Genomic DNA, 27,102 nt, shown 5'->3' on the forward strand with positions numbered 1-27,102 from the left:
AGGGAGAGCGTTAGGCAGGGAAGAAGAAAAAAAATAGCTTCTGCTGATAGCGCTTTTCACTGTACAGTTAGTGTGCAGTGACAGGGGAGGATTTTTGTTGTGTGCAGCAGCGCTGGTGGTGATTAGGCTGCCTTCTAAGGCTACCTGATAGCTGCATTGCTGTGTGCACACTGCTGTTCAAACTGCTTTTTTCAAAGCACTCCAACTTTTATTATTTTGTTCTGGTCAGTTACCGAGCGTTCATTTTTTCACACACCGTATAGTGGTGTACACTCCTCACACACTACCGTGTACCGGCTGGTATCACAGACAAATACAAGCTATCTGTGTGTGACTCTGGAAAAACAAACCAAGGAGATTTTCCATTTTTCTAGACCTACACCGTATAGAGCTGTCCGCTTTTCAAACAGTTTCGTATATCTGCTGTTTGATAACGGTCAAAACTAGACAGAGACAGCGTGAGTCACTCCGTATAAAATTAGACGGAGATTTACAATTTTCCATACAGACACCGTATAGCGGTGTACGCTCCTCACACACTACCGTGTACCGGCTGGTATCACAGACAAATACAAGCTATCTGTGTGTGACTCTGGAAAAACAAACCGAGGAGATGTTCCATTTTTCCAGACCTACACCGTATAGAGCTAAAAAAAAAAACCCAAAAAACTGAACTGGAGTAGATTTGAATGACATGCATGAAGTAAAAGCATGTTCACACTGGCCATAAAAGCAAGCAAAACCAAAGGAAAAAACAATGTGTGTATATACCCTAATGAAAATAAATAAGTAAAAAAGCAAGTGCATTAAATAACATAGGGTACTTGGTAAACACTATTTTGATCAAAAAAGTATAAAGCTGTCCCACCACGGCAAAGTGTACCCATTTGAGACAGTAACTACACTAACGGTTAAAACCTACCTAGTGTGAATAGTTGCAGAATCTCTGGGTCCCAAACGGACACCCAGCTTCAGAGGGACTATAAGTGAACTACACAGCTCAGTAGAAAGGAGGCCACACCCTATTTGTACTGAATACAAAAATGCTGAAGAAAAACCCAAAAAAATGAACTGGAGTAGACTTGAATGACATGCATAATGTAAAAGCATGTTACCATATAGAGCTGTCCGCTTTTCAAACAGTTTCGTATATCTGCTGTTTGACAACGGTCAAAACTAGACAGAGACAGTGTGTGTCACTCCGTATAAAAATTGACGGAGATTTACAATTTTCCATACAGACACCGTATAGAGCTGTCCGATTCTCAAACAGTATTGTATATTTGCCGTCCGCATTACGGTCACATCTATACAGAGTCAGCGTATGTGTGTGACACTCTGTAAATACATATACAGACATTTCCATTTCTCCATATACCGTATTGAGCTGTCCGATTCTCAAACAGTATTGTATATCTGCTGTTCGCATTACAGTCACATTTATACAGAGTCAGCGTGTGTGTGTGACACTCCGTAAATACATATACGGAGATTGTTAGTTACACAAAAAACGTATACAGCTGTACACTTCTGATACAGTACCGTATATCTGCTTGTTGGATTGCGGTCAAATACATACTGGGAGAGTGTCTGTGACTAGCAAAATATATACGTAGATTTATTTTTTTTAATAAACCTTACACAGGTGGACGCCCCTCATACAGTACCATCTCTCTGCTGGTATTTTTGGTACATTTTCCCAAATATGAGGAAGTATGGTGTAAGAGGCCGCGGACGTGGGCAGGGGGCGCGGCTGGTACGGATGGTGGTGGTGCAACGGCTGGTTCTGGCAAAAGCACAATAGCAGCTAAGGCAGGAGGTGTTGGGCCTGCGTCATCGTCTGGCCCAAGAAGGCCTGTAAGGTTCCCTTTTCTTGGAGTAGGAAAACCGCTTTTAAAGCCAGAGCATCAGGAACAGGTTTTGGCGTACATTGCCGAAACAGCCACCAGCTCTATTGCCTCCTCTTCTGAACGTTCGAAACCTGCAAGCACGGAGTCGTCAGTGCAGGGTTCTGGTCAGGAAAAACACCTTTCCTTGTGTCCTTCACCCCCACCAAAAGTTAAGGATGCGGCAGCCCACACTTCAGATTACTCTATGGAGCTCTCTTCACATACCATGCCTGGGTTATCCAGTCAAATCCTGAATTCCCCAGTCCAAGATGAATCTGACATGGAGTGCACTGATGCACAGCCACTGCTAGATGATTCTGCTGGTACATTGACCCAGAGCACTACATTGCCCTCGCAGTCTACTGAGCCAGAATCTGACCCTGATGAAACTCAGGTGCCCCTTCCCTCATACTATACCACCTTACACGGTGACACAGAGGAAGGTAAAGAGGAAGGTGAAGATGACTTTGAAGAGGAGGTGATGGATGACCCAGTTCTTGACCCGGATTGGCATCCATTGGGGGAGGAGGGTGGTGCTGGCAATAGTTCAGATAAGAAGGATCCGCAGCAGGCATTGAAATTGCAGCAGTGGTTATTTGCCAGTCTCGTAGCTGTTATGATGAGTCACCGAAGGAGGAAAAAACAAAATACCAGCTAAGTCCAGAAAAACCAGAGAGGTTGGCAGCTATCGGATTGCAGACCCCTGAACCTATCCACAACAACTAGCAGTAGCCGTGGGGGGTTCCTACGCTGCCCTAGACCCCTTGATCACAGCCGGAGAACTACATAGCCTAAAGACAGAAAGGGGAAAAACTAAACTGCCCCAGAGCAGACCCCAAAGCAATAGGCAGCCCCCAACATATAATGACGGTGAAGCAAGATGAAAACACTAACACAGATAGAAAGATAGGTTGAGCAAATGATGGGGCCCAAGCTAACTACATAGGACAGGATAGGAAAGCTGCTGTCTGCCATCCGCAAAAACCCTATCAAAATGAGTCAACCGACTGATAGGAAAAACAGGCCCTGAAGTCGCTAGGCTTCAAAAGACTATATCAGCACTCAGGTATATTCTGAAGACAGAGCAAAAGATCAACAGATCAGAGACAAAAATGGAATTCAGCTCACCCCCGGCCGGGGATGGCAGAACTCTCAAAAAATAAGGCAAAACAAAAACAAAACTGAAGAGTATAAAGCAGAGCAGAAAAACTTAGCTTTGAGACGCAGGAATCAGACTGGTCTCCAAGAATCCAGCAGGAAAATCACCAGCCAGGAAGAAGGGCGTCGGCAGCCTTACATCCAGTCCTCAATTCCAGCCACCCAGTCATCATCTAGCTGCCCAGGTGTTTGGTAATCAGCCTCACTACCTTCCTTCACCAGAGGAGGGAGTTCATCAGACCTCAATGGTGAAGGGAAAAATGAACTCACAACACGTAGCTGTCCAAAAACGTGGACCAAAAACTAAAAGAGTTGCAGGACAGCTTGGCCAGACGGTCAACTTAGCACAGCGTGCAAGGCCAGAAAATGTATACCAGCAACCACTTCTTTGTCCAAAATCCTACTGATGAGGCAAAGGTTACCTGTAAGAAGTGCGGAAGGACCTTTAGCCGAGGTAAACAACTCAGAAATTTGAATACCAGTTGCATGCTTAGACATTTAATCAACATGCACTTGCAAGCGTGGACGGACTACAAGACCTCAGGTAGCACATGTGCACCTGCTCCGACTGAAGGTAGCCAGCAATGCTCCATCGCTTCCCCCACTGTAAGGCCACCGCCACCATTAAGCACACCACCAGCACTAAATGTTGAGGTGTCGTCGCAAGGCCAAAGCACTCAGGGAATCACAATGGTCTTGCAACACAACACTGAATCTAGGCCATCACCACCAATACCATCACCAACCCACCTCTCACTCCGTCCGGTCCACCGCTACTTCCCCCATATGCAGCTCTCAAGTCCAGCTCACCCTACCAGACACTCTGAGTAGGACAAGTACTCATCCTCTCATCCGCGTACACTGTGTTTGAACGCCTACATTGCCAAACTAATCTCATTAGAGATGATGCCCTACCGTTTGGTTGAAAGCGAAGCTTTCCGCGAGCTCATGGCCTACGCAGTCCCACGCTATGACCTACCCAGTCGGCACTTCTTTTCTCGAAAAGCCATCCCAGCCCTCCACCTGCATGTGAAAAACCGCATTGTCCATGCACTCAAGCAATCAGTGATTGGAAAGGTGCACCTCACAACAGATGCATGGTCCAGTAGGCATGGCCAGAGCCGTTTCATGTCCATCACTGCGCACTGGGTTAATGTGGTGGATGCAGGCTCCACAGGGGACAGGGGTGGTGGAACAGTGCTGCCTAGCTCACGGTATAGGAAACAGTTGGCTGTAGGCTTTCGACCCTCCTCCTCCTCAACTCAATAAGAGAAAGCTTGTCCACAGAGCGCAGTCGCACGAGCACTCCATCCGCAGCTGGCAGTGTTGCATACGAGGTGTCCCACTATCGAACAGCTAGTGGTAAACATCAGCAGGTTGTGTTAAAGATGAAGTCTTTGGGCGCCAATAGACACATCGCGGAGGTACTGGCCGACTACTTGCAGCGACAAACCGAGTCCTGGCTGGGCAGTCTACATCTTGAGCCAGGCAAGGTAGTCAGTGATAATGGCCGTAATTTTGTGGCAGCCATAGCCCTTGCAAAACTCACACACATACCTTGCCTGGCTCACACTTTGAACGTGGTGGTGCAGTGCTTCCTTAATAATTATCCGGAGTTAACATCCCTGCTCCATAAGGTGTGAAGACTGCTCGGACATCCGTCGCTCGTCCGTACACTCCAGTCGTATGCAGAAGCTGCAGCGATTGCTCCACCTCCCCAAGCACCGCCTAATCATAGACGTTGCAACAAGGTGGAACTCCACGATGCACATGGTTGAGAGGCTGTGCGAACAGAGGCAGGCTGTAATGCATTTGTGGGAGGATACACGGGCAGGCAGTTTGAGGAAGACATGGAATTGTCAGGTGTGCAGTGGTCAACGCTGAAAGACCTCTGTAAAGTCCATCAGTGTTTTGAGGAATGCACACAGCTGGTAAGCGCAGACGATGCCATCATAAGCATGAGCACCCACTTATGCGTCTGCTCATGCAAAGTTTGATGCACATTAAGGATCTGGCGTCTGCAGCAGAGGAGGAGGAACAGGAGGAGGAGGAGGAGGAGGAGGGAAGCCATGCTGACAGTCAGCCATTGTCTGGTCAGGGAACTGTCCTGGACGAGGTGGAGGATGAAGAAGAGGAGGAGGAGGATGAGGGGGATGATTATTTTGGGCAGGAGGATGCTTCTCAGGGGGCAAGAGAAAATGTTGGCGTTCCAAGGTCAGGTATAGGGTTTGTGCGTGACTGTAGGGATGTCGATTTGCCAGAAAGTGCTCCTCCACCCAGCAGTGGCAGTGCATTATTGACACCTGGAACATTGGTCCACATGTGCGGTTATGCCTTGAGGATCCTAAAAAGGGACCCCTGCATTGCCAAAATGATGAAGGATGACGACTACTGGCCAGCATCCTCGGTCCACGCTACAAAGGCAAATTACACAACATCATGCCACAGGAGAACATAGAGATAATATTGGCTAACAAACAAGCAACTCTGGTAAACCGTTTGTTTGAGGCTTTCCCAGCACACAGCAGCGGTGCTGGTTCTCCCATGAGCTGTAGTGGGCACAATGGAAGAGGTGTTCGTGGTGCACACAGCCGAAGTGGTGTTGGAGACAGGGGTTTCATGACCATGTTGTGGACTGATTTCTCAAGTACCGCTCACACGACTTCTAATACTGCATCGATTAAAAGTGACAGGAGACAGCAGTTGTCAACTATGGTTACAAGCTACTTCTCCTCCCATATCGATGTTCTCCCTCACAGGTCATTCACCTTTGACTATTGGGCCTCTAAACTGGACACCTGGCCTGAATTGGTACAATATGCCTTTCAGGAGCTCGCTTGCCATGCTGCTAGTGTGTTATCTGAAAGAGTCTTCAGTGCTGCTGGATCAATCCTGACAGAAAAAAGGACCCGTCTGTCGACCCAAAATGTTGATGATCTAACCTTCATTAAAATGAACCATGCATGGGTTTCAAAGAATTTTGTCCCACCTTCCCCTGATGACACATAGGTTGCCAGAAAACTGCCTCGCTTTTGTCCTCCTCTTCCTCGGACTTGCGCAATTCCGCCATTTGCAGCTGCTGAATGTCCAGCCTACACATCAACATATGCCATTTTTTAAACCTCCCTGACTGGGCTGCCCCCCCAAGGGCTGGGGCCAACACCTGGCGCACCCGGGCAAGTGTCGTTGCTCTGAACAGGTGGATGGGTCCACTGATGGCCGACGACACTGGCACAGGGCCCCTCATAGTACAATACAGTGTATCTGACGGTGGGGGGGCCCACTCGCCGTCAGACACACCAGCGTACTATGAGGGGCCCTGTGCCAGTACCGTCGCCCATGTGTGTGACCCCCCCCCCTGCTTGGTCATGGCCACAGCACTTGCAAGTTGCAATACTTACCTCTCCGTGCTCCACCGCTGTATAGTCTGGGCAGTTAAATCCTTCACAGGGACGGCCACTTGAAATTTGGTGTATTGATAGATCATGGTTAAGATGTAGCTATGGCCTGTCCTGCTGGCCTCTATCTTCAGATGATCAATGGCTACCATTTGAAATGGACGTCAACTTACAAGCGGATGCAGTGGTGGTTTATGATCACCTTTCACACTTGTGATAGTCACAGACGTGTGACATTCCGGCCACCATTTTTCAATGTCTCCTCTCATGCCAATCCAATAGAATCGCCTACGGCCTGTGGCTTCTGTCTTTTGCACTCCAAAATGACCAGACACATCATGATAGGCAGTGAGGACCATGTCTACATCTCTCCCTGTGATCACAATTTGATGGAGACGAGTAACGGTGAGGTGATCCACGCTACTGCGATAAAGCAATCCTTTCTTCACAAAGAACCGTTTTCGCTGTCTCCACAGACACAGTAATTGAGGGTCTACATCGCCTCTGCAACATCTACCGGGAGGTTTTCACGCAATGAGTAATTCCCAAATTTCTGCAAACACTCAACTTTCTATCTGTACTTGTATCCATGTAGTTTCCAGTAGCGAGAGTCTGGACTGGCTTACTGAGATTGAAATATATACGAAGATTTAATAGTACCACAACACTGTATACTGGTGTATGCTTCAAATACCTTTCCCTTTTTCTACTTTTTAAATTCTGGTGTAATACATGGTGAGCCTGTGAGTGTCTGTGTCTGACTCCGGAAGTATAGACGGAAATTTACAATTACCCCTAGACTGGATACACCTGGTATGTGCTGATACAGTACCTTTGTTCAACATTTTTTTATTACGGTATCATCCATAGTGAGTGAGCGTGTGTGGTTTACGCCTACTATATATATGGTGAATCGGAGATACCAATTTTTACCCTATACTCGATACAGCTTGTATCTTGTTATACAGTACCTTTGTTCGACATTTAGTATTACTGTCAAATCCATACTGAGTAAGCGTCTGAGAGTGACTTTGGGACTATGTATACGGAGATTTCAATTGTACCCTATAATATATATACTTGCTATCTTGTTATACAGTACCTTTTTTACAACATTTTGTATTATGGTCAAACCCAGACTGTATGAGCGTCTGAGGGTGACTCCGGAAATATATACCGAGATTTCAAATTTGGCCAACATTGTATACAGCTGTACGCTTCTGATACAGTAACCTTTTTTGCTATTTAGATTCTGGTGTAATCCATAATGAGCCTGTGAACGTCTGTCTGTGACTCCGGAAATATATGTGGAGATTTAAGATTACCCCAACACTGTATACAGCTGTATGCTTGTGTTACATTACCCATTTACAGCTTTTCATATTCTTGTGTAATCCATACTGGGCCTGAGAGTGTTTGTGTCTGCCTCCTGAAATATATACAGAGATTCAGAATGTTTACACTATACTATATATACCTTGTATCTGGTGATACTGTACCCTTTTTCAACTTTTTATTTTATTGTGTAATCCATACTGAGCCTGTGAGCATCTGTGTATAACTCATGAAATATATACAGAGATTTACTGTTATCCCTAGACTGTATAGAGCTGTACGCTTCTGACACAGTACCATATATCTGCTGGTATTTTGTGTTCATTTTCCAAAACATGAGGAAGTATGGTGGAAGAGGACGCGGATGTGGGCATGGGGGGCCACCTGTTACTGATGGTGGTGGTGGTGCATCTGCTGGTAGTGCCAAAAACACAATAGCAGCTAAGGCAGGAGGTGTTGAGCCTGAGTCATGGTGTAGCTCCGGAAGGCCTGTAAGGCTCCCTTTTCTGGGAGTAGGTAGACTGCTTTTAAAACCGGAGCATCAGGAACTGTTTTTGGCTTACATTGCTGAAACAGCCTCCAGCTCTATCGCCTCCTCTTCTGAAGTTTCAAAAAATGCAAGCACTGAGTCGTAAAGTGCTGGCTCCTGGTCAGGAAGAATCCCTTTTCTTGTGTCCTTCACCCCCACCAAAAGTGAATGATACAGCAGGCCACACTTCACATTAGTCCATGTAGCTCTTTCTCACATACCATGCCTGGGTTATCAAGTCAAATTGTGAATTCCCCAGTCCAAGATGAATTTGACATGGAGTGCACTGATGCACAGCCACTGCTAGATTTTTCTGCTGGTACATTCACTCAGAGCGCTACATTGTCCTCGCAGTGGCCCATTATATATGGAGCATTATTAGAGCCCATCATACACTGGAGCATCATCCATGGGGCCCATCATAGACTGGAGCATTCCAAATGGGGGACATCAGACACTGGAGCAGTATTTACGGGGCTCATTATACACTGGAGAATTAGAAATGGAGCCCATTATATATGGAGCATTATTAGGGCCCATCATACACTGGAGCATCATCCACGAGGCCCATCATATACTGGAGCATTCCAAATGGGGGACATCAGACACTGGAGCAGCATTTACGGGGCCCATTATACACTGGAGAATTAGAAATGGAGCCCATTATATATGGAGCATTATTAGGGCCCATCGTACACTGGAGCATCATCCATGAGGTCCATCATATACTGGAGCATTCCAAATGGGGGACATCAGACACTGGAGCAGCATTTACGGGGCCCATTATACACTGGAGCATTAGAAATGGAGCCCCTTATATATGGAGCATTATTTGGGCCGATAAGACACTGGAGCATCATCCATGGGGCCCATCATATACTGGAGTATTCTAAATGGGGCAGATCAGACACTGGAGCAGCATCTATGGGGCATATTATACACTGGAGCATTAGAAATGGGGACCATTATATATGGAGCATTATTTGGGCCCATAACATACTGGAGCATCGTCCATAGGGACCATCATATACTGTAGCATTATGTGGAGCTCATCATATACTGTACTGTATGGAACATTATATGTGACCAATTATTCTGTATGGAGAAATATATGGGGCTCATTATTCTGTATGGCGCACAATGAGGTGGCCATAATACTGTATGGAGTAATATACTGTCCTGTTTTTGAGCTATTGTACAATTTAAAATAGATCAGTCATGTCATGTAAGCAGTGAAGTATTTGTTATTGTACTATACCTATATTTCTATTTCGGAGCATCATGAGTTGTGGTATGTGTTAAAGGGGCACACTGACACTCTTTGGCCCAGGGCACATGAAAACCTGGAGCCAGCCCTACCCACCCACAACTTTAGCCAAATAGCACCCAGTTTTCAATGCGTAACTATTATTATGAAGTGAATTAAGGTTGAAAAGCTTCAGTAATAAGAATTGATGTTTTTGGCATTGAAATGGGCACTGTAGGTGTGTTTACTGTCCTCCACTCCCTGCCGACTTTGCTTCCCCATTGACTTGCATTGGGTTTCATGTTTCAGTCGGCCTCCGACTTTTCCCTATAGTAGTCCGATTTCGTTCGACCCGACTTTTGCGAAAGTCGGGTTTCATGAAACCAGACTCGACCCTAAAAAAGGCGAAGTCGCTCATCTCTAATCTGCACCACTAACTTCAGCACAGCTAGGAAAAAAACTACGGCAGCCTGTCTTGAAACTCATCTGTTTGTGGGAAAAATACAACAACGTGCAGGAGCTGTGGATGGGGATCAAAATACAGTCAGATGAATAGTTGGTGTCACTGAACCTCAAGCCTGGCTTGGTGGTGTGCGATAATGTGTGAAATCTTGCGGCAGCTCTGGGCCTAACCAGTTTGATGCACATCCCTTTCCTGGCACATGTGCTTAATTTGGAGGTGTGAGTGCTTTCAGCATTCTCACCCTGCTGCTTGCCTGTCTGCGCTCATATGCGACGTATCACAAAGTGGAACTTCATCTTGCACATGCTGGAGAAACTTTGTGTTAACTGAGACACAGTCCATTTCAACTTTAACAAAACATCTTTACTGGGTTCTCTACACAGCACATCCATAGTCTTCACAACATTTACAACAGGCTTCACACTGCATTGTTCCTTCTCTTTCCCTGCACTTCTCTCACGGTTGTACAGCACGTACCCCCAGGTCATACCATCCCAGATGAGCCTTCAGCATCCTCCCTGTTCAGCTTTGCTACGGAAAGACATTCGCCTGTCTGTTTTGCCCCAGATGTAAGATCATCAGCTCCCGAAGTCAGTTGCCGCATGGCGAGCGACCTGCCCTTCTGTACTGTCCCTTGCGATGACATAGCATCCTCCTGGTTCAAACTCACCGTTTCTGGAATTTCCCTTAGCTGTTTCACCCTGGACCTGAGGGCATCAGCCCAAGTGATATGTTGCCACATTCTGGAGCCACCTGTGTCCCCGCCACTGTGAATTCCTGCTGTACTAGCCTGCTGCTGTCCTGGCCTGGTGTTGTGGATGTCTGGGCTCCTAGCTTGAAAGTTACAGAGCTGCCACGCTATTACTGAGAACATAAGCCCGCACAAGTGAATTCGGGTATTAACCCTGGGCCCTAAGGCCCGTGCTCACAGAAGGGCACCCTGGTCTGCACTGACTAAACTTCAGGAAAAGCTCCTGCTTACCCTGCAGCATGCCCCTCCTAGTTAACTATTAACTAATTGGTTTCCTATTCCTACTATACTATACACTAGGGGAAAACACTGTACACTATGATGCCCCCATCTAATGGCCAAACATGAACACTACACTTACCCTGTACACTATACATAGCAGCATTACAAAAGCATAACACTATTCATATATACATTCAGTAGAAGACGGTAATACACATAACAGTGTAGCAGTACCATCATATATTACAAATATACATATACTGATAATATATGGCACCGAGAACAAAGAGAAAGGCAGAGACATAAACAAACATAATATATCATACCCCCTACACCATCATCAGCGTTACTATCTCACTTCTATGCCTCCTAGAAAAAACGCTTCAGGCGATGATGGATGAGGTGGTGATACTGGAGGAAGAGGAGGCAGAACAGAAATCATTCACACCATTATCAGGTCAGTCGTCCACACATGGCTTAGAGAATGGGTTCCTGTACCAACAGCGGCCAGGTATACAACTGTCCAGCCAGGGGACATTTTTTGAGGATGAGGAACCGTGTTCACAGCATGATGGCACTAAAAGCAGCTCACGGGCATAACTGGAGCGTGGCTGGGTAGTCGTTGCCTCTAGGGAGCCTGGCACTTATGAGAAAATACATGCTGCTGTGCCTGTGCAATGAATGCCCAGTTGCCTGGATTGTTACAAGTGCTGATTATTGGGTGGCCATCCTGTTAGATCCCCGCTATAAGAACAAAGTGCCATGCCTTACTTCCGTTACTAGATTGTGAATGGAAAATGCGGGAATACAAGCGTTTCCTGATAGACACACTACTGACGGGTCCTCACACAGAAAGTGGGGGCTCAGTGGAAGTACAAGCAGAGGAAGAGGAAGTGGCCAGCACAGCTGGGGTACCCACACCACCTTGAAAGTGAGAATTAGCATGGCCAAAATGTGGAAAACCTTCCTCTACATGCACAACATCCAGCACCACCATCTGATAATGTTTGTATTAGCAAGATGCAGCATTTCTGTTATGCCTGTGTAGCAACTCACTTGGGATTAATAGGTTATTATAAACTTAAAAACCACAATTGACCATGCCTCTTCCTGTTCAGGCTAGATATCCTGTCACTGCAGACCCTACTGGTACCTGCGGGTGGCAGAGATAGTCCTAACCACAGAACTAGGAGATGACAACTCACACCTAACCTGCTTAAACAGCCATTGAGTAGCTTCAATTCCTCCTCAATAACCATAGGGCATAGCAGAGTGTGAATTAACTATAAAAGGAGAAGCATGCTGAACAATGGAAAGATGTTAGAGTCAGTAAAGCAAATAATGAAATACCAAACTGTCATGTCCCATGATTTGTTAATCAGACAGTATTGCATTATTATTGTGTTGTTATATTGCGCTGTTTAGTTCTATACTATAAGGTTTGCTCTCTTTAGAAGTTGATCCTTCCTCTCTCCCTGTCTCTTTGATGTAGCTCTGATGTCAGTATCCCCTCCCTTCTTCCCCATTAACTGTATCAGCCATCTTAGAAGCCCAATTGTTTGCAGCTCTGGTCAGAAAAGTCTTTTTTTACGAAGTGTATGTGTGCATATCTTCAAGAATTCAGATAAAAAATAAACCTTCTGGAATCTTCAGATGTACCTCCTACAGACAGGGCTGGTTTTAGGCAAAGTGGGGCCCTAGGCAAAGTTTAAAATGGGGCCCCAAATGCTAACATATTGCATATCACACAGAAGGTTGTAGTTACATGCGCTGAGTTCAGGCTGCTAAACAAGCGTGATCAACAATACTGAAGTCGTTCAACACTTGTTTCCCAGACTCTTTCCACCAACTGAGAAAGAATGACGCGGACAGAACAATCACTAATGGATCACTAACAAATCACCATACAGTATCATGTTATCAGCAGCACATCTACAGTTTACACCCCATAGTCTTCCATATTAATGTAGTGCCGGTGGTGGGGTGCCGAGCTGGGGGGGGTGGTCCTACTTTTGTACCGCGCAGAGATGATAACAGAGACACGATGAGGCAGATTCTGGGTGCAACAGGTCCAAGTTTATTTCATTACTTGCCGTCCGCCTGACGGCCTCCGCAGCACACCGCACGTTTCTTCACTTATCGGCCCTCCGTTTCCAGAGCCGTTTACACATCGTACTTTTACAATAGGGACGTACATATGCGTACTGTCCCTCCTTCACTTGTTCGACGCTCCTGACAGGTCCGCCACTGTGGCCGCCCTAGGCCCAATAACCAACAGCGCTTTCACTGGTCAGTCGTCGTGTCAAATACGGTATATGGCACTCACTGCCTCGTCTCTTCTGCGGTATCTTTCTGTCAGGACCACCCCCTGACGTTTCCTCTCCTCAGTCCCCTTGGTCGGATTCTCCTCAGGGCACACAGACTGGCGAAGTCCTCCTGTCACCTGGGCTCCCCCTGGGGACTGGAACTTTCTGGAACCCTCCCTCAGTATTTATAACTTCCCCGGTTCCTTGAAACTGTCACTAACTGTCACCACGCCCCCCATGACCAACGGTTTCTAAAGCCCTAAGCTGCTGTAAAGTCCTTTGCTCACACTCCACCCTGCCATCTAATGGTCATCCCAAGGTACTGCACGTCCACTACACTTTTCTAGTTGTTTCCCCACTGTAATCACTGTCTCCTACCTACACTGTGCAAACCTATCTTTCTTCACTCTGACTAGTCCGTCCGTCCGTCAGGTCACCTTCCCTACACTCCCCCTTCCTTTGTCCATTGTCGTCCTCGACAATCGTCATCCCTGCCTTCGTCGTTCTGAATCTACACCTACATTCTGTTGTCGGACCAGAAGTTGAGCCAAACCCACTATCTGCGGGGGCCGAACCACACTGGGAGCACTATGCTCTGAGCAGCCTACTGCTACTCACCAGCGCGCACGCCACATGACAACGTCTTTCAAATTGGGCAAGGTACACCCGTATTCTCTCTACGGCGTGTATCTTTCCCCTACTCTCCCCTACTGTTACCTTTCACTATCCGGTACGCCATGATCGAGGCCACTCACCTACCAGATCATTGCCGGCGCCCGCCTTTCCTTCTTCAGGGGTGTCCGTGGTGTCGGGGGACCTGACCTAGGACGGCTGTCTTTCTCACATCTTCCCATTCATTTTCCTTCTTTCAATTACATGTCATGGTCGGCGTCCCGGTCTCCCAGACCTCAACTCTTAGATCCCTACCGGATCTCACACTTTCCTTTGGTCCCGCAGACCTTTCCTTACCCGGACCTGTTGCATTTTACTTTGCATATTATACATCATACAACTTTATAATAGCACAAGTACCCATTTTTTTATAATTTTTTTTTTTTTCCATTTTCTCTTACTTTTAAAACCAAAATATAACATAACATTGCATTTCCTCTTTCCTCCTCCCCCCTTCCTTGGACCTGGACACTCCTCCACTTTTCGTATCCCCATTCTGTCAGGTAAACATATTTTCGTATATAAAGAACATAGAAAGAAGAAAGAAAGAGAGAGAAAATAGTTGCATCAGTTAAACAACAACAAAATTTTTTTTCTAAATGCAACTGTCCTTATAATCTGCACAACGGTGCATCGAACTCCTGACAGTCTATACCACTCTCAATGGACAGAGGTGAGGGCTCCACGGGGATACTGAGGGTGTCCATTCAAGTCCTCTTCTTTTCCATGACGGCCTCTCCTTGAGTGTGGAGCAGGTTCCACACTTCCTGCTCCCGGGCCTTTTTCTTCCTGATCACCTCCGCTTCCCACACGGAGGGAACAGCACGGGCCCTGGAGTCCGGTGGGCGGGACTCCGCTGAAAAAGACCGCAAGACAGAAACGGCCGAAGATTTCTGCGGCCCAGCAGCCGCTGGGGTCAGGTGGCAAATGGGGACAACCGGGTCCTCGGGGGCTGGAATCACAGGGCCCACTAAGTTGGCCGCAGCCGACTCCAGCAGCGGCATAACCGCGGCCTCAGGACAGGCCGCATCCACTACTTCCAACGGAGCTGGAGTAACGGCCGATTTCAACGATGCAGCTGCTATTAGCAGGGAAAGCGCAGCAGCGTCTTCTTTGGGTGAGCTCTGCACTGGTGACTCCGGGCGGGGTAGTTCGGGGACATGAGCGGGGGCCTCGCTCAGCTCTGCATACACCACGGGGCCCGTGGTAACTAGGCCTTCCGGTGCGCAGGGGGCCGCGTGCTGCAGCAGAATGGTGGGGGCTGCTTGCGGAGGCACTGGTAGGGCCGGGGGTACTCTCACCTTCCCCGGCGCTGCGGCCTCCGTTTCATCATCACGCAGTTTCCCCCGCAGCCTCCGTTCCTTGCTCCACTGTCCTGCGGGCCTTCCCTCCGGACTCGGGGGCTCCGCTGAGAAGTCCTCTGCTGGTATTGGTGGCAGCCGTTCTCGCTGACTCCCCTCAGGCTCCGCTCCCCGGCTCAGCATCCCGCTGCCTGCCCGTAAATCTGAAGATGACTTCTGGTGCAGCTCCATCTCTCGCCGCCATTGCCACTCTAGGCGGCCGATGCCCCGACACCCGCAGCATCTCATACCGTCCGTTGGGCAGCACTCGAATGGCGTCAGACAGCCGCAGCCAAGTTTTTCTTCTGTGCCACTCCTCCTGCTGGGTGGGGCGTTGGCAGACCTTTCCATCCATCTGCCAGGGTCCAATATATGGAAACGTCGGTCTCCGGGCATATATTGCTTCCTTTTGGGGTACGTTGGAGGGGGTCCCAGTCCATTCTGAACAACTGCAAACACCCGGACCTCTCCTCTGCGCTGAAGTAATACCGCCATCTTGGGCAGAATCAGCTACTGCCTTGGATCCTCTGCAAGCAACACAGATCCGACACAGCGTCCCAATTTGTAATCCACAGGTCAGTAATTTTTAGTCCACAGGTGTTTATAATCCGAAATAGAGCAGTCCAAGTTTTCCTCAGTCCTTCAGTTGCAGGCCTGCCGCAGAAGATAGCGTATTAGCGGCGGCGATCCTGCCGACTACGCCAAATGTAGTGCTGGTGGTGGGGTGCCGAGCTGGGGGGGGTGGTCCTACTTTTGTACCGCGCAGAGATGATAACAGAGACACGATGAGGCAGATTCTGGGTGCAACAGGTCCAAGTTTATTTCATTACTTGCCGTCCGCCTGACGGCCTCCGCAGCACACCGCACGTTTCTTCACTTATCGGCCCGCCGTTTACACACCGTACTTTTACAATAGGGACGTACATATGCGTACTGTCCCTCCTTCACTTGTTCGACGCTCCTGACAGGTCCGCCACTGTGGCCGCCCTAGGCCCAATGACCAACAGCGCTTTCACTGGTCAGTCGTCGTGTCAAATACGGTATATGGCACTCACTGCCTCGTCTCTTCTGCGGTATCTTTCTGTCAGGACCACCCCCTGACGTTTCCTCTCCTCAGTCCCCTTGGTCGGATTCTCCTCAGGGCACACAGACTGGCGAAGTCCTCCTGTCACCTGGGCTCCCCCTGGGGACTGGAACTTTCTGGAACCCTCCCTCAGTATTTATAACTTCCCCGGTTCCTTGAAACTGTCACTAACTGTCACCACGCCCCCCATGACCAACGGTTTCTAAAGCCCTAAGCTGCTGTAAAGTCCTTTGCTCACACTCCACCCTGCCATCTAATGGTCATCCCAAGGTACTGCACGTCCACTACACTTTTCTAGTTGTTTCTCCACTGTAATCACTGTCTCCTACCTACACTGTGCAAACCTATCTTTCTTCACTCTGACTAGTCCATCCGTCCGTCAGGTCACCTTCCCTACATTAATATAATGTGCCCCATAGTCCTCCATATAGTATAATACACTCCTCATAGTCCTCCATATAGTATAATACACTCCTCATAGTCCTCCATATAGTATAATACACTCCTCATAGTGCTCCATATAGTATAATGCACAGCCATAGTCATCCATGTAGTACAATTCACTTCCCATAGCATAATGCACCCCATAGTTCTTCATATAATGTATTCCCCATAGTCCTCGATACAGTATAATGAAGCCCACATATAGTACAATGCAGCCACCGCATAGAGAATAATGCAGCCACCCCACAGAGTATAATGCAGCCTCGCCATACAATATAATGTAACCCCCCCATAGAATATAATGCAGCCCCCCTCTTATAGTATAATGCAGCCACCCCTTAGAGCATAATGCAGCTACCCCACAGAGTATAATGCAGCCACTCCACAGAATATAATGTAACCCCCATAGAATATAAAGCAGCCCCCCTCATATAGTATAATGCAGCCCCCTCATAGAGTATATTGCAGCCCCCATAGAATATAATGCAGCCCCCATAGAATATAATGCAGCCCTTTATATAGTATAATGTAGCCCCTCCACAGAATACAATGTAGCCCTCCTCATAGTATAATGCAGCCCCCATAGAATATAATGTAGCCCCCTCATAAAGTATAATGAAGCCCCCATAGAATACAATGTAGCCTCCTCATATGGTATAATGCAGCCCCCTCATAGAGTATGATGCAATCACCCCCATAGAATATAATAAATATAATACAGCTCCCCCATAGAATATAATGTAGCCCCAAATAGAATATAATACAGCCCACCTCCCCATAAAATATAATGTAGCCCCCATATTATATAACACAGCCTCCCCATAGAATATAATGTAAAATGTACCCCCCCATGGTATATAACACAGCCACATAGTACGAGTATATAGCCCAGCCCCACATGGTATATATAGCCCAGCACAACATGGTATATACAGCCCAGCACCACATGGTATATACAACCTAGCCACACATGGTATATACAGCCCAGCCACACATGGTATATACAGCACAGCACCACATGGTATATACAGCCCAGCACCACATGGTATATGCAGCCCAGCACCACATCGTATATACAGCCCAGCCACACATGGTATATACAGCCCAGCCACACATGGTATATACAGCCCAGCACCACATGGTATATATAGCCCAGCACCACATGGTATATACAGCCCAGCTACGCATGGTATATACAGCCCAGCCACACATGGTATATACAGCCCAGCCACGCATGGTATATATAGCCCAACACCACATGGTATATACAGCCCAGCCACACATGGTATATACAGCCCATGCACACATGGTATATACAGCCCTGCCACACTTGGCATATGAAGCCCAGCCACACATAGTATGTATAGCCCAGCACCACATATCACATAACCTCCCTCCCCCTTCCCTCCCTCCTGAGAATGGCCCCACAGTCCAGCACACACAACGATATATTAAAAAAAAAAAAACACACAATCCTCACCTTCTCTTCGTGCCCGTGCTGCTGGCTGCTCCCGGCTTCTGTCTCCTGCTCTGCGTGGTACACAGTGAGTGCGCGATGACGTCATCGCGCACCCGCTGTGTGTCAGAGGCAGAGCAGGGAATGATGGGAGAGGGAGCGTCGGCTGACGCTCTCTCCTCCTTCATTGCTTTGAACTGTACCGGCCTCTATGACGCCGGTATAGTTCAATGCGGCGGGGGTGGGGGGAGTCGGCGCTGGGGCAGGCGAGCCCCCCTGCCTCACAGGGACCCCATAGTGGCGGCATGATGTGTTGCTAGCTGGGAGCCCCTGGGGGAGCAGGGGCCCTAGGCAGCTGCCTGGTCTGCCTGCCCTTAACGCTGGCCCTGCCTACAGAGTTCTAGCTTAGGACATCACTATGTGTGAGTACGGTGAAAGAGGCAGCCTAGAAATGGTGTCTGACAGCGCCCTACACTTGCAGCTTACTTATGTAGTCAGAATACAAACAAAGAATAAAGAAATTACTATTAACAAATATACAGCCTGCTTACTAAAGATAAACAGAAGATAGGTTCCAAATATAGCAAAGAAACAGAAAGGCGAAAACCCTTAGCTGAAAGCTCACAGACTGGCTATAAACATGAATAGAATGTAAGAACATGTAAATCAATCTATCACCAGCAGGAAACGACAGCTGGAGGACAGAATGTAAAGCTGCACTCAAAAGGTGATAGGCAGATAAATGAAAACACCTGTGTTAAGCTAGACAGACTGCAGCCAGAAAACAGAGCCCAAACACCTAGATAAAAGGTGTGTCTGCTGTGGCTCGGCAGAAAGTGAAGTTGTCCAGAGAACACAAGCTGAAGGGATGGAATCAAGGAGCATGACAGTTTCAACATCGTAGGGCAAGAGTATGTGTCCTCACGTCTCCATGTACTGAGTGATGGGTCTGCCCCATTTACTTCTGAGTCTTCAAATTAGACACATGGCCTGAGCTTGCCCTTTACGCCTCGGAGGTACTGGCCTGCCCTGTGTCAAGTGTGTTGACAGAAGAACGTGTGTTTAACACATCAGGGGGTGTGATCAAAGACAGACACATCCGCCTGATCATAGCCAAGGTAAGCAAGCTCACATTCATTAAAATGAACCAGGCATGGATTCCACAGGGCTTGTCCATAACTTTGACCTAATAGAGAAGTATACCAGCCACACCCAGTCATTGTTATACTCCACAGCAGTTTATTTATTCTATTTGATATTAACAATGTTTTGGTGCCTCCCCAAATTAAAAGAAAAGCAACAACAACAGACAGGCTGTTTTCAGAGTACCCCCAACAAGTCAGTTTTGCAGAGTACCCTCACACAGGCTATTATGCAGAGTACCCTCACAAAGCCTTTTTTCACAGTACACCCACACAGGCTGTTTTGCAGAGTACCCCCACAGAGGCTTTTTTGCAGAATAACCCCACACAGGCTTTTTGCAGAGTACCCTCAGAAAGTTTTTGTCAAAATACTCTCACCAAGATACGTGCAGAATATACACACAAGCTTTTTAGCGCAGTACTGCCACAGACATACTGTAGGTGTACAATAAAAAAAAATGTTTTTCAGGCACACTATTCCCACACACGGGAATACACACAGAGGCTTTTAGGCACAGAACTCCCACAGACAGAGATGCAAAGTTTAACCCCTTACTGCCTTTGGACAGAATAGTGCATCCAATGGCAGTACCCCTGCTTTGATGAGGACTCCGGCGGTGAGCCTGCATCAAAGCCGGGACATGTCAACTAGTTAAATGCCGCTGTTTAACGCGCGCTTCCGGCCATTGGGCCGGAAATACTTGCACCGCTGACCCCCGTCACGTGATCGGGGGGTCATCGGTTCGTCGGCATAACAACCAGAGGTCTCCTTGAGACCTCTATGGTTGTTGATGCCGAATTGCTATGAGCGCCACCCTGTAGTCGGCTCTCATAGCAATGAAGTAAATCTGCTACTTAAAGGCGACCTGAGCCTTGCCTCTGTGCAGCAGAGCCGATTGGACTATGACAGCTTCTAGACTCCCATTGAGGCTATTGAAGCATGCCGAAAGTAAAAAAAAAGTTTTAAAAATATAAAAAAATAAAAAATATATAAAAAATAAAACAATAAAAAAAATCCATTTATACCTACCTACAGTTAGGTCCATATATATTTGGACAGAGACAACATTTTTCTAATTTTGGTTCTAGACATTACCACAATGAATTTTAAGCAAAACAATTCAGATGCAGTTGAAGTTCAGACTTTCAGCTTTCATTTGAGGGTATCCACATTAAAATTGGATGAAGGGTTTAGGAGTTTCAGCTCCTTAACATCGGAAAATGACAAATTTTTTAAATTTTTTAGCAAAGTTTGGATTTTTTTCATCATAGATGAAAAAGAACTTGTTTGGTGTCTATGAACTCATAATGATCTGGAGAATCATAATGGCAGGTCACTTTTAGCATTTAGTGAACCTAGCAAAAAAGCCAAACAAAAAACAAATGTGGGATTGCACCTTTTTTTTTCAATTTCACCGCACTTGGAATTTTTTCCCCGTTTTCAAGTACTTGACATGCTAAAACCAGCGATGGCGTTCAAAAGTACTACTGGTCCCACAAAAAATAAGTCCTCAAATGGCCACATTGATGGAAAAATAAAAAAATTATGGCTCTGGAAAGAAGGGGAGCGAAAAACAAAAATGCAAAACTGAAAAAAGCTCCAAGGATTAAAGGGGTTAAAAATAGTGTTTTTTAGGCACATTACTCCCACAGACAGACGTGCAGAGTAAAAAAGTGATTTAGGTACAGTACTCCTACAAACACAGGTGCAGAGTAAAAAAAAAGTGTTTTTAGGCGCATTATTCTCACAAAGGTGCAGAGTAAAAAAGTGTTTTTAGGCACAGCACTCGCAGAGAGACGCATATAGAATCATAGAATCATAGAATCGTAGCGTTGGAAGGGACCTCCTGGGCCATCTGGTCCAACCCCCTGCTCAAAGCATGATTCGCTAAATCATCCCAGTCAGATGTCTGTCCAGCCTCTGTTTGAAGACTTCCATTGAAGAACTCACCACTTCTCGTGGCAGCCTGTTCCACTCATTGATCACTCTAACAGTCAAAAAGTTTTTTCTAATATCTAATCTGTGTCTCCTCCCATTCAGTTTCATCCCATTGCTTCTAGTCTTTCCTTGTGCAAATGAGAATAAAGTTGATCCTTCTACAATGTGACAGCCCTTTAGATATTTGTAGACAGCTATTAAGTCTCCTCTCAGTCTTCTCGTTTGCAAACTAAACATTCCCAAATCCTGCAACCTTTCCTCATAAGACAGGGTTTGCAGACCGGTCACCATTCTGGTCGCTCTTTTCTGAACTTGCTCCAGTTTGTTGATGTCTTTTTTAAAATGTGGTGCCCAAAACTGGACACAATATTCCAGATGAGGTCTGACCAAAGAGGAGTAGAGGGAAATAATGACTTCACGTGATCTAGACTGTATGCTTCTGTTAATACATCCTAGAATTGCATTTGCCTTTTTTGCTGCTGCATCACACTGTTGACTCATATTCAGTCTGTGATCTATTAGTATACCCAAGTCTTTTTCACATGTGCTGTCACTTAGCCCTATTCCTCCCATTCTATATATGCTTTTTTCCATTTTTATTGCCCAGATGTAGTATTTTGCATTTCTCCCTGTTAAAAACCATTCTGTTAGTTGCTGCCCACTTCTCCAGTTTATTTAAATCTTTTTGAATCCTCTCTCTCTCTTCTCTAGTATTAGCTATCCCTCCTAGCTTTGTGTCATCAGCAAATTTAATCAGTTTACCCTCAATTCCTTCATCTAAATCGTTGATAAAGATGTTGAACAATACAGGGCCCAGGACAGAGCCCTGTGGTAACCCACTTGAGACATTCTTCCAACTGGATGTGCAGCCATTTACGACCACTCTTTGGGTCCGATCACTAAGCCAGTTATGAATCCACCTAACAGTTGCCTTGTCCATTCCATACTTAATCATTTTTTCAATAAGGATTGTATGAGAGACTTTGTCAAATGCTTTGCTGAAGTCAAGATATACTATATCTACAGCATTTCCTTGATCCACCCAATCAGTGATACCGTCATAGAAGGAAATTAAGTTAGTCTGACATGACTTATTAGTTACAAACCCATGCTGACTCTGTTATACAGTGGGTACGGAAAGTATTCAGACCCCTTTAAATTTTTCACTCTTTGCTTCATTGCAGCCATTTGGTAAATCCAAAAAAGTTCATTTTTTTCTCATTAATTTACACTTTGCACCCCATCTTGACTAAAAAAAAACAGAAATATAGAAATTTTTGCAAATTTATTAAAAAAGAAAAGGTGAAATATCACATGGTCATAAGTATTCAGACCCTTTGCTCAGTATTTAGTAGAAGCACACTTTTGAGCTAGTACAGCCATGAGTCTTCTTGGGAATTATGCAACAAGTTTTTCACACCTAGATTTGGGGATCCTCTTCCATTCTTCCTTGCAGTTCCTCTCCAGTTCCGTCAGGTTGGATGTTGAACGTTGGTGGACAGCCATTTTCAGGTCTCTCTAGAGATGCACAATTGGGTTTAGGTCAGGGCTCTTGCTGGGCCAGTCAAGAATGGTCAGAGAGTTTTTCCGAAGCCACTCCTTTGTTATTTTAGCTGTGTGCTTAGGGTCATTGTCTTGTTGGAAGGTGAACCTTCGGCCAAGTCTGAGGTCCAGAGCACTCTGGAAGAAGTTTTCATCCAGGATATCTCTGTACTTGGCCGCATTCATGTTTCCTTCAAATGCAACCAGTCATCCTGTCCCAGCAGCTGAAAAACATGCCCATAGCATGATGCTGTCACCATCATGTTTCACTGTTGGGATTGTATTGGGCAGGTGATGAGCAGTGCCTGGTTTTCTCCACACATACCGCTTAGAATTATCACCAAAAAGTTCTATCTTCATCTCATCAGACCAGAGAATCTTATTTCTCATAGTCTGGAAGTCCTTCATGTGTGTTTTAGCAAACTCTATGCGGGCTTTCACATGTATTGCACTGAGGAGAGGCTTCCGTCGGGCCACTCTGCCATAAAGGCCTGACTGGTGGAGGGCTGCATTGATAGTTGACTTTGTGGAACTTTCTCCCATTTCCCTGCAGTATCTGTGGAGCTCAGCCTCAGTGATCTTGGGGTTCTTCATCTCTCTCACCAAGTCTCTTCTCTCACGATTGCTCAGTTTGACTGTATGGCCAAGTCTAGGAAGACATCTGGTGGTCACAAACTTCTTCCATTTAAGGATTGTGGAGGCTACTGTGCTCATAGTAACCTTGAGTACTGCAGAAATTCTTTTGTAACCTTGGCCAGATGTGTGCCGTGCCAGAATTCTGTCTCTGAGCTCCATGGGCAGTTCCTTTGACCTCATGATTCTCATTTGGTCTGACATGCACTGTGAGCTGTGAGGTCTTATATAGACAGGTGTGTGCCTTTCCAAATCAAGTCCTGTCAGTTTAATTAAACACAACTGGACTCCAACGAAGGAGTAGAACCATCTCAAGGAGGGTCACAAGGAAGCATGTGACTTAAATATGAGTGTCTGAGCAAAGGGTCTAAATTCATATGACCATGTGATATTTCAGTTTTTCCTCAAAAATGTCTACACTTCTGTTTTTTTCAGTCAAGTTGGGGTGCAGAGTGTGCATTAATGAGAAAAAAATGAACTTTTTTGAATTTACCAAATATCTGCAATGAAACAAAAAGTGAAAAATGTAAAGGGGTCTGAATACTTTCCATACCCACTGTAGAATGCACACAAGCTTTTTGGCACAGTGCTTCCAGAGACATGTGCAGTGTACACACACAGGCTTTTTGGCACAGTATTCCCAGACACAGGTGCAGAGCACACACAGAGGTTTTTTGGCACTGTATTCCCACAAACACGGGTGGACAGCACACACAGTGGCTTTTTGGCACAGTACTCCCATAAAATTGCGTGCAGAGTACATGTAAAGGTAACATGTAAAAGTCCTAATACTTCAGCTTCAGGGGTTACATTACATACAAATTACAGATATCACTTACTGAAGACAAACTAACAAGGACAGAATGATACAGAGGGGAGAGGACCCTGCCCTTGTAAGCTTACATTCTACAGGATGGTGGGGAAGGAGACAGTAGGTCCCCCAAGCAGTTGTATGATTAGTTGCTGTGGCAATGTTTTTATTTTACAACTGTGCCATAGCAACAATTGTACCGTCTAGCTAGAAACAACATTATTATTAACATTCGATTGCCTGAAGGATCTTGGGGTCAGATTAATGTGCAATTTGCTGATGTCAGATATCCTTTAATTTACAGTATCACTACATAGTGCATTATCCAGTCATTTATAGGCCTCCAGTTCAATAAACTCTTTTTATACACCCTGCAGAAGGTTTTTTTTCCCCAAGGTATATATAATCATTATGTAAACTAGAGGGCTGGTCACTGAGGGATCACTGACCTCTCAGCAGTCTGCATTATGAATACCTAATCGGACCACCACATACATGAACTCCGCCTTAGGACACGAGCATATCATTAACACAAAACTGAAAATAGAGATTAAGAAATAATAACAAGATGGATTTCATCAACCAAGGTATCATTTTATTCAGTATAACGGCACCGACCTGACACTGTCTGTAGGTTACTGTGCACACTCCTGCTGACAGGTTCCCTTTAAAGGAGAACCTTTTGAATCAAGCATATAATTTTAATTGCTGTTAGGACACCAAAATTTTATGAATATGTACTACTTACAATAGCATTGAAGGTCATTTCCATTTTTTTATTCATAATTTGCTGAATATAATTTTAGTTGTATATATATGTGTCTTACCTCCAACATCCAAATCCACTTTGTAATTAATAAAATGTGTGTGAAGGGTTCCCAGTGCGTGTTCACCAACTCGTGACCCATACTCTTTTCCATCAGCAAAGTAGAATGATGAGCTGATATATCCAGTGGCATGCATCTTTGCTTCAATGACTCCATTTTGATAGAAGATAAAATCCCAAACATAATCATAATTAATAAGAGTAGAAACAGCACGCACAATCAAAACAGTACTGGCAAGCCCTCCATAATACATAGAGTGCATATTGGAATAGTGTCGACGAAGGGGTACACCCAAGTTTTGCTCAAAAATGCATATGGCATTCTTAGTCTTCTCGGGGCTTTCAGATTCCATTAGATAATGAGCATCAACATAAGTGGCAAGATGAGGGCAATCAACACCTCTCACTAATTCGAATGAGAATCTTCCAATGCCAGCGCTGGCATCCATGTTTCTGGTGATCATCCCTCCAGGTGCATTAGATCCAGAAATTGCAAGTGCTTCTTGAATACTAATTTCGTAGGCAATGCGTTCATTGTTAAATTGGATATCAAACAGACGTGGACCAGAGTTGACATTTAGTCCATATGTGAAGCTCCATGACTGGAAAGTAACTTGATTCTTATTAACTGTGTACCTATTACCAGCTGGGTTGAACTGCAGTGGTGCTCCAGGCTGAGGACTGACCTTTGGTTGCATAGAGCCAATATCATTTTCTGGTTTAACTTTTTGGATTTTTATCACTTCAACTTTCCCTGCATTGAATTGTTTCTCCAAATCAGCCATATTCAAGAAGTAAGCACCATTGTAGAAGACTTTTGTTACTTTCCATTTTGTAAAATCTAGACTTTTGTGGTCCAAAAGTATTTCAAGTCCAACTGGATGTACAGTGAAACAGCTTTCTTTCACTTTGACAAATAAAACAAACCAGGAACTTCTATCTCCCGATTTGACACCTCTTGGAACTGTGGTAAGAGATGCAAAATTGGATCCATCATACCCAAGTGCTTTTAAAAACTGTGGTGCAGTAGAAAATTCCTTTTCATATACTAAAGCATAAGCATCAGTGTACTCTTTACCAGTCACAGGTCTGCTGTAGTAAGGGATTTTTTCTTTGTATTTTTCCAGTGTAATATCATTGTGGTATGATGGTTTGGGAAGAGGACCTACCACATATTCTGTAATGGTAGGTTCTTCTTGATCTCCAAAGAAAACAACTGCAAGAGCCTCACGTGTAGGCTTTTCTCCCCCTCGATCTAAGTAATCTAGAACCTGTTGTTTTGGGGGGTATTTAATATCAATATAGTAAATACAATTTTCGGTAGGTTTTGCAACAACTGCACTCACAAATTTCTTGCCAAGATTTTTTTTCAGGTAGTCAACAACAGCAGAGTACTCTTCTGGTGTCAGGTCCGAAAACACTGAGCCTGTGTCACTTTTCTGTTGTGCCACATTGGATTTATAATTTCCATGTTGAGGTTGAGAAGAAAAACTTTCTGTAGACTTCCCTGCTCCCGATAGCAAAACAGAAACAAGTACCAAGATAGTTACCAATGCCACAGCCAAGAGTATGAGCACAGCCTTCACGTTCATGATAGTCAGAATATATACTAAGAAGCAGGCAAGAAGTCCTTCAAACACATAGAATAGAGTTTGTGAAATACAAAACTGTTATATAATTTATGACTCAGAGGGAGGAGAAATCTGAAAACAACAGAAAACCATAATGCAGATGGCTTAGTTCCCAGTTTCATTAGGATAACATGGATACTTTTAATTGAAAGCATTCTTGGAATCTATTGTGAAATACAGGAAAGATGTATATCTTTGTACCGTGTTAGCCAGTAGATAGAAAAATATTCAGAATTGAGAGTCCTCAGTGGTTGATACCTTTTAATGGCTAACTGAAAAGATGGT

General features: G+C 45.5%; 1 protein-coding gene across 1 annotated transcript in view; it reads right to left on the reverse strand.

Moving 5' to 3' along the window:
* Positions 1-26,845, reverse strand: part of LOC141075531 (amine oxidase [copper-containing] 3-like) — a 111,945-nt gene extending 85,100 nt beyond the window's left edge. Inside the window, exon 1 of the mRNA XM_073562623.1 lies at positions 25,188-26,845. Within this exon, the coding sequence (XP_073418724.1) occupies positions 25,188-26,778 (1,591 nt within the window). The 5' untranslated portion in view covers positions 26,779-26,845. The remainder of the gene's footprint in view (positions 1-25,187) is intronic.
* Positions 26,846-27,102: the final 257 nt, after the last annotated feature.

This window comes from Dendrobates tinctorius, unplaced genomic scaffold, assembly GCF_039654945.1.
Source record: "Dendrobates tinctorius isolate UK_male_01 unplaced genomic scaffold, ASM3965494v1 ptg000360l, whole genome shotgun sequence".
NCBI lineage: Eukaryota > Metazoa > Chordata > Amphibia > Anura > Dendrobatidae > Dendrobates > Dendrobates tinctorius.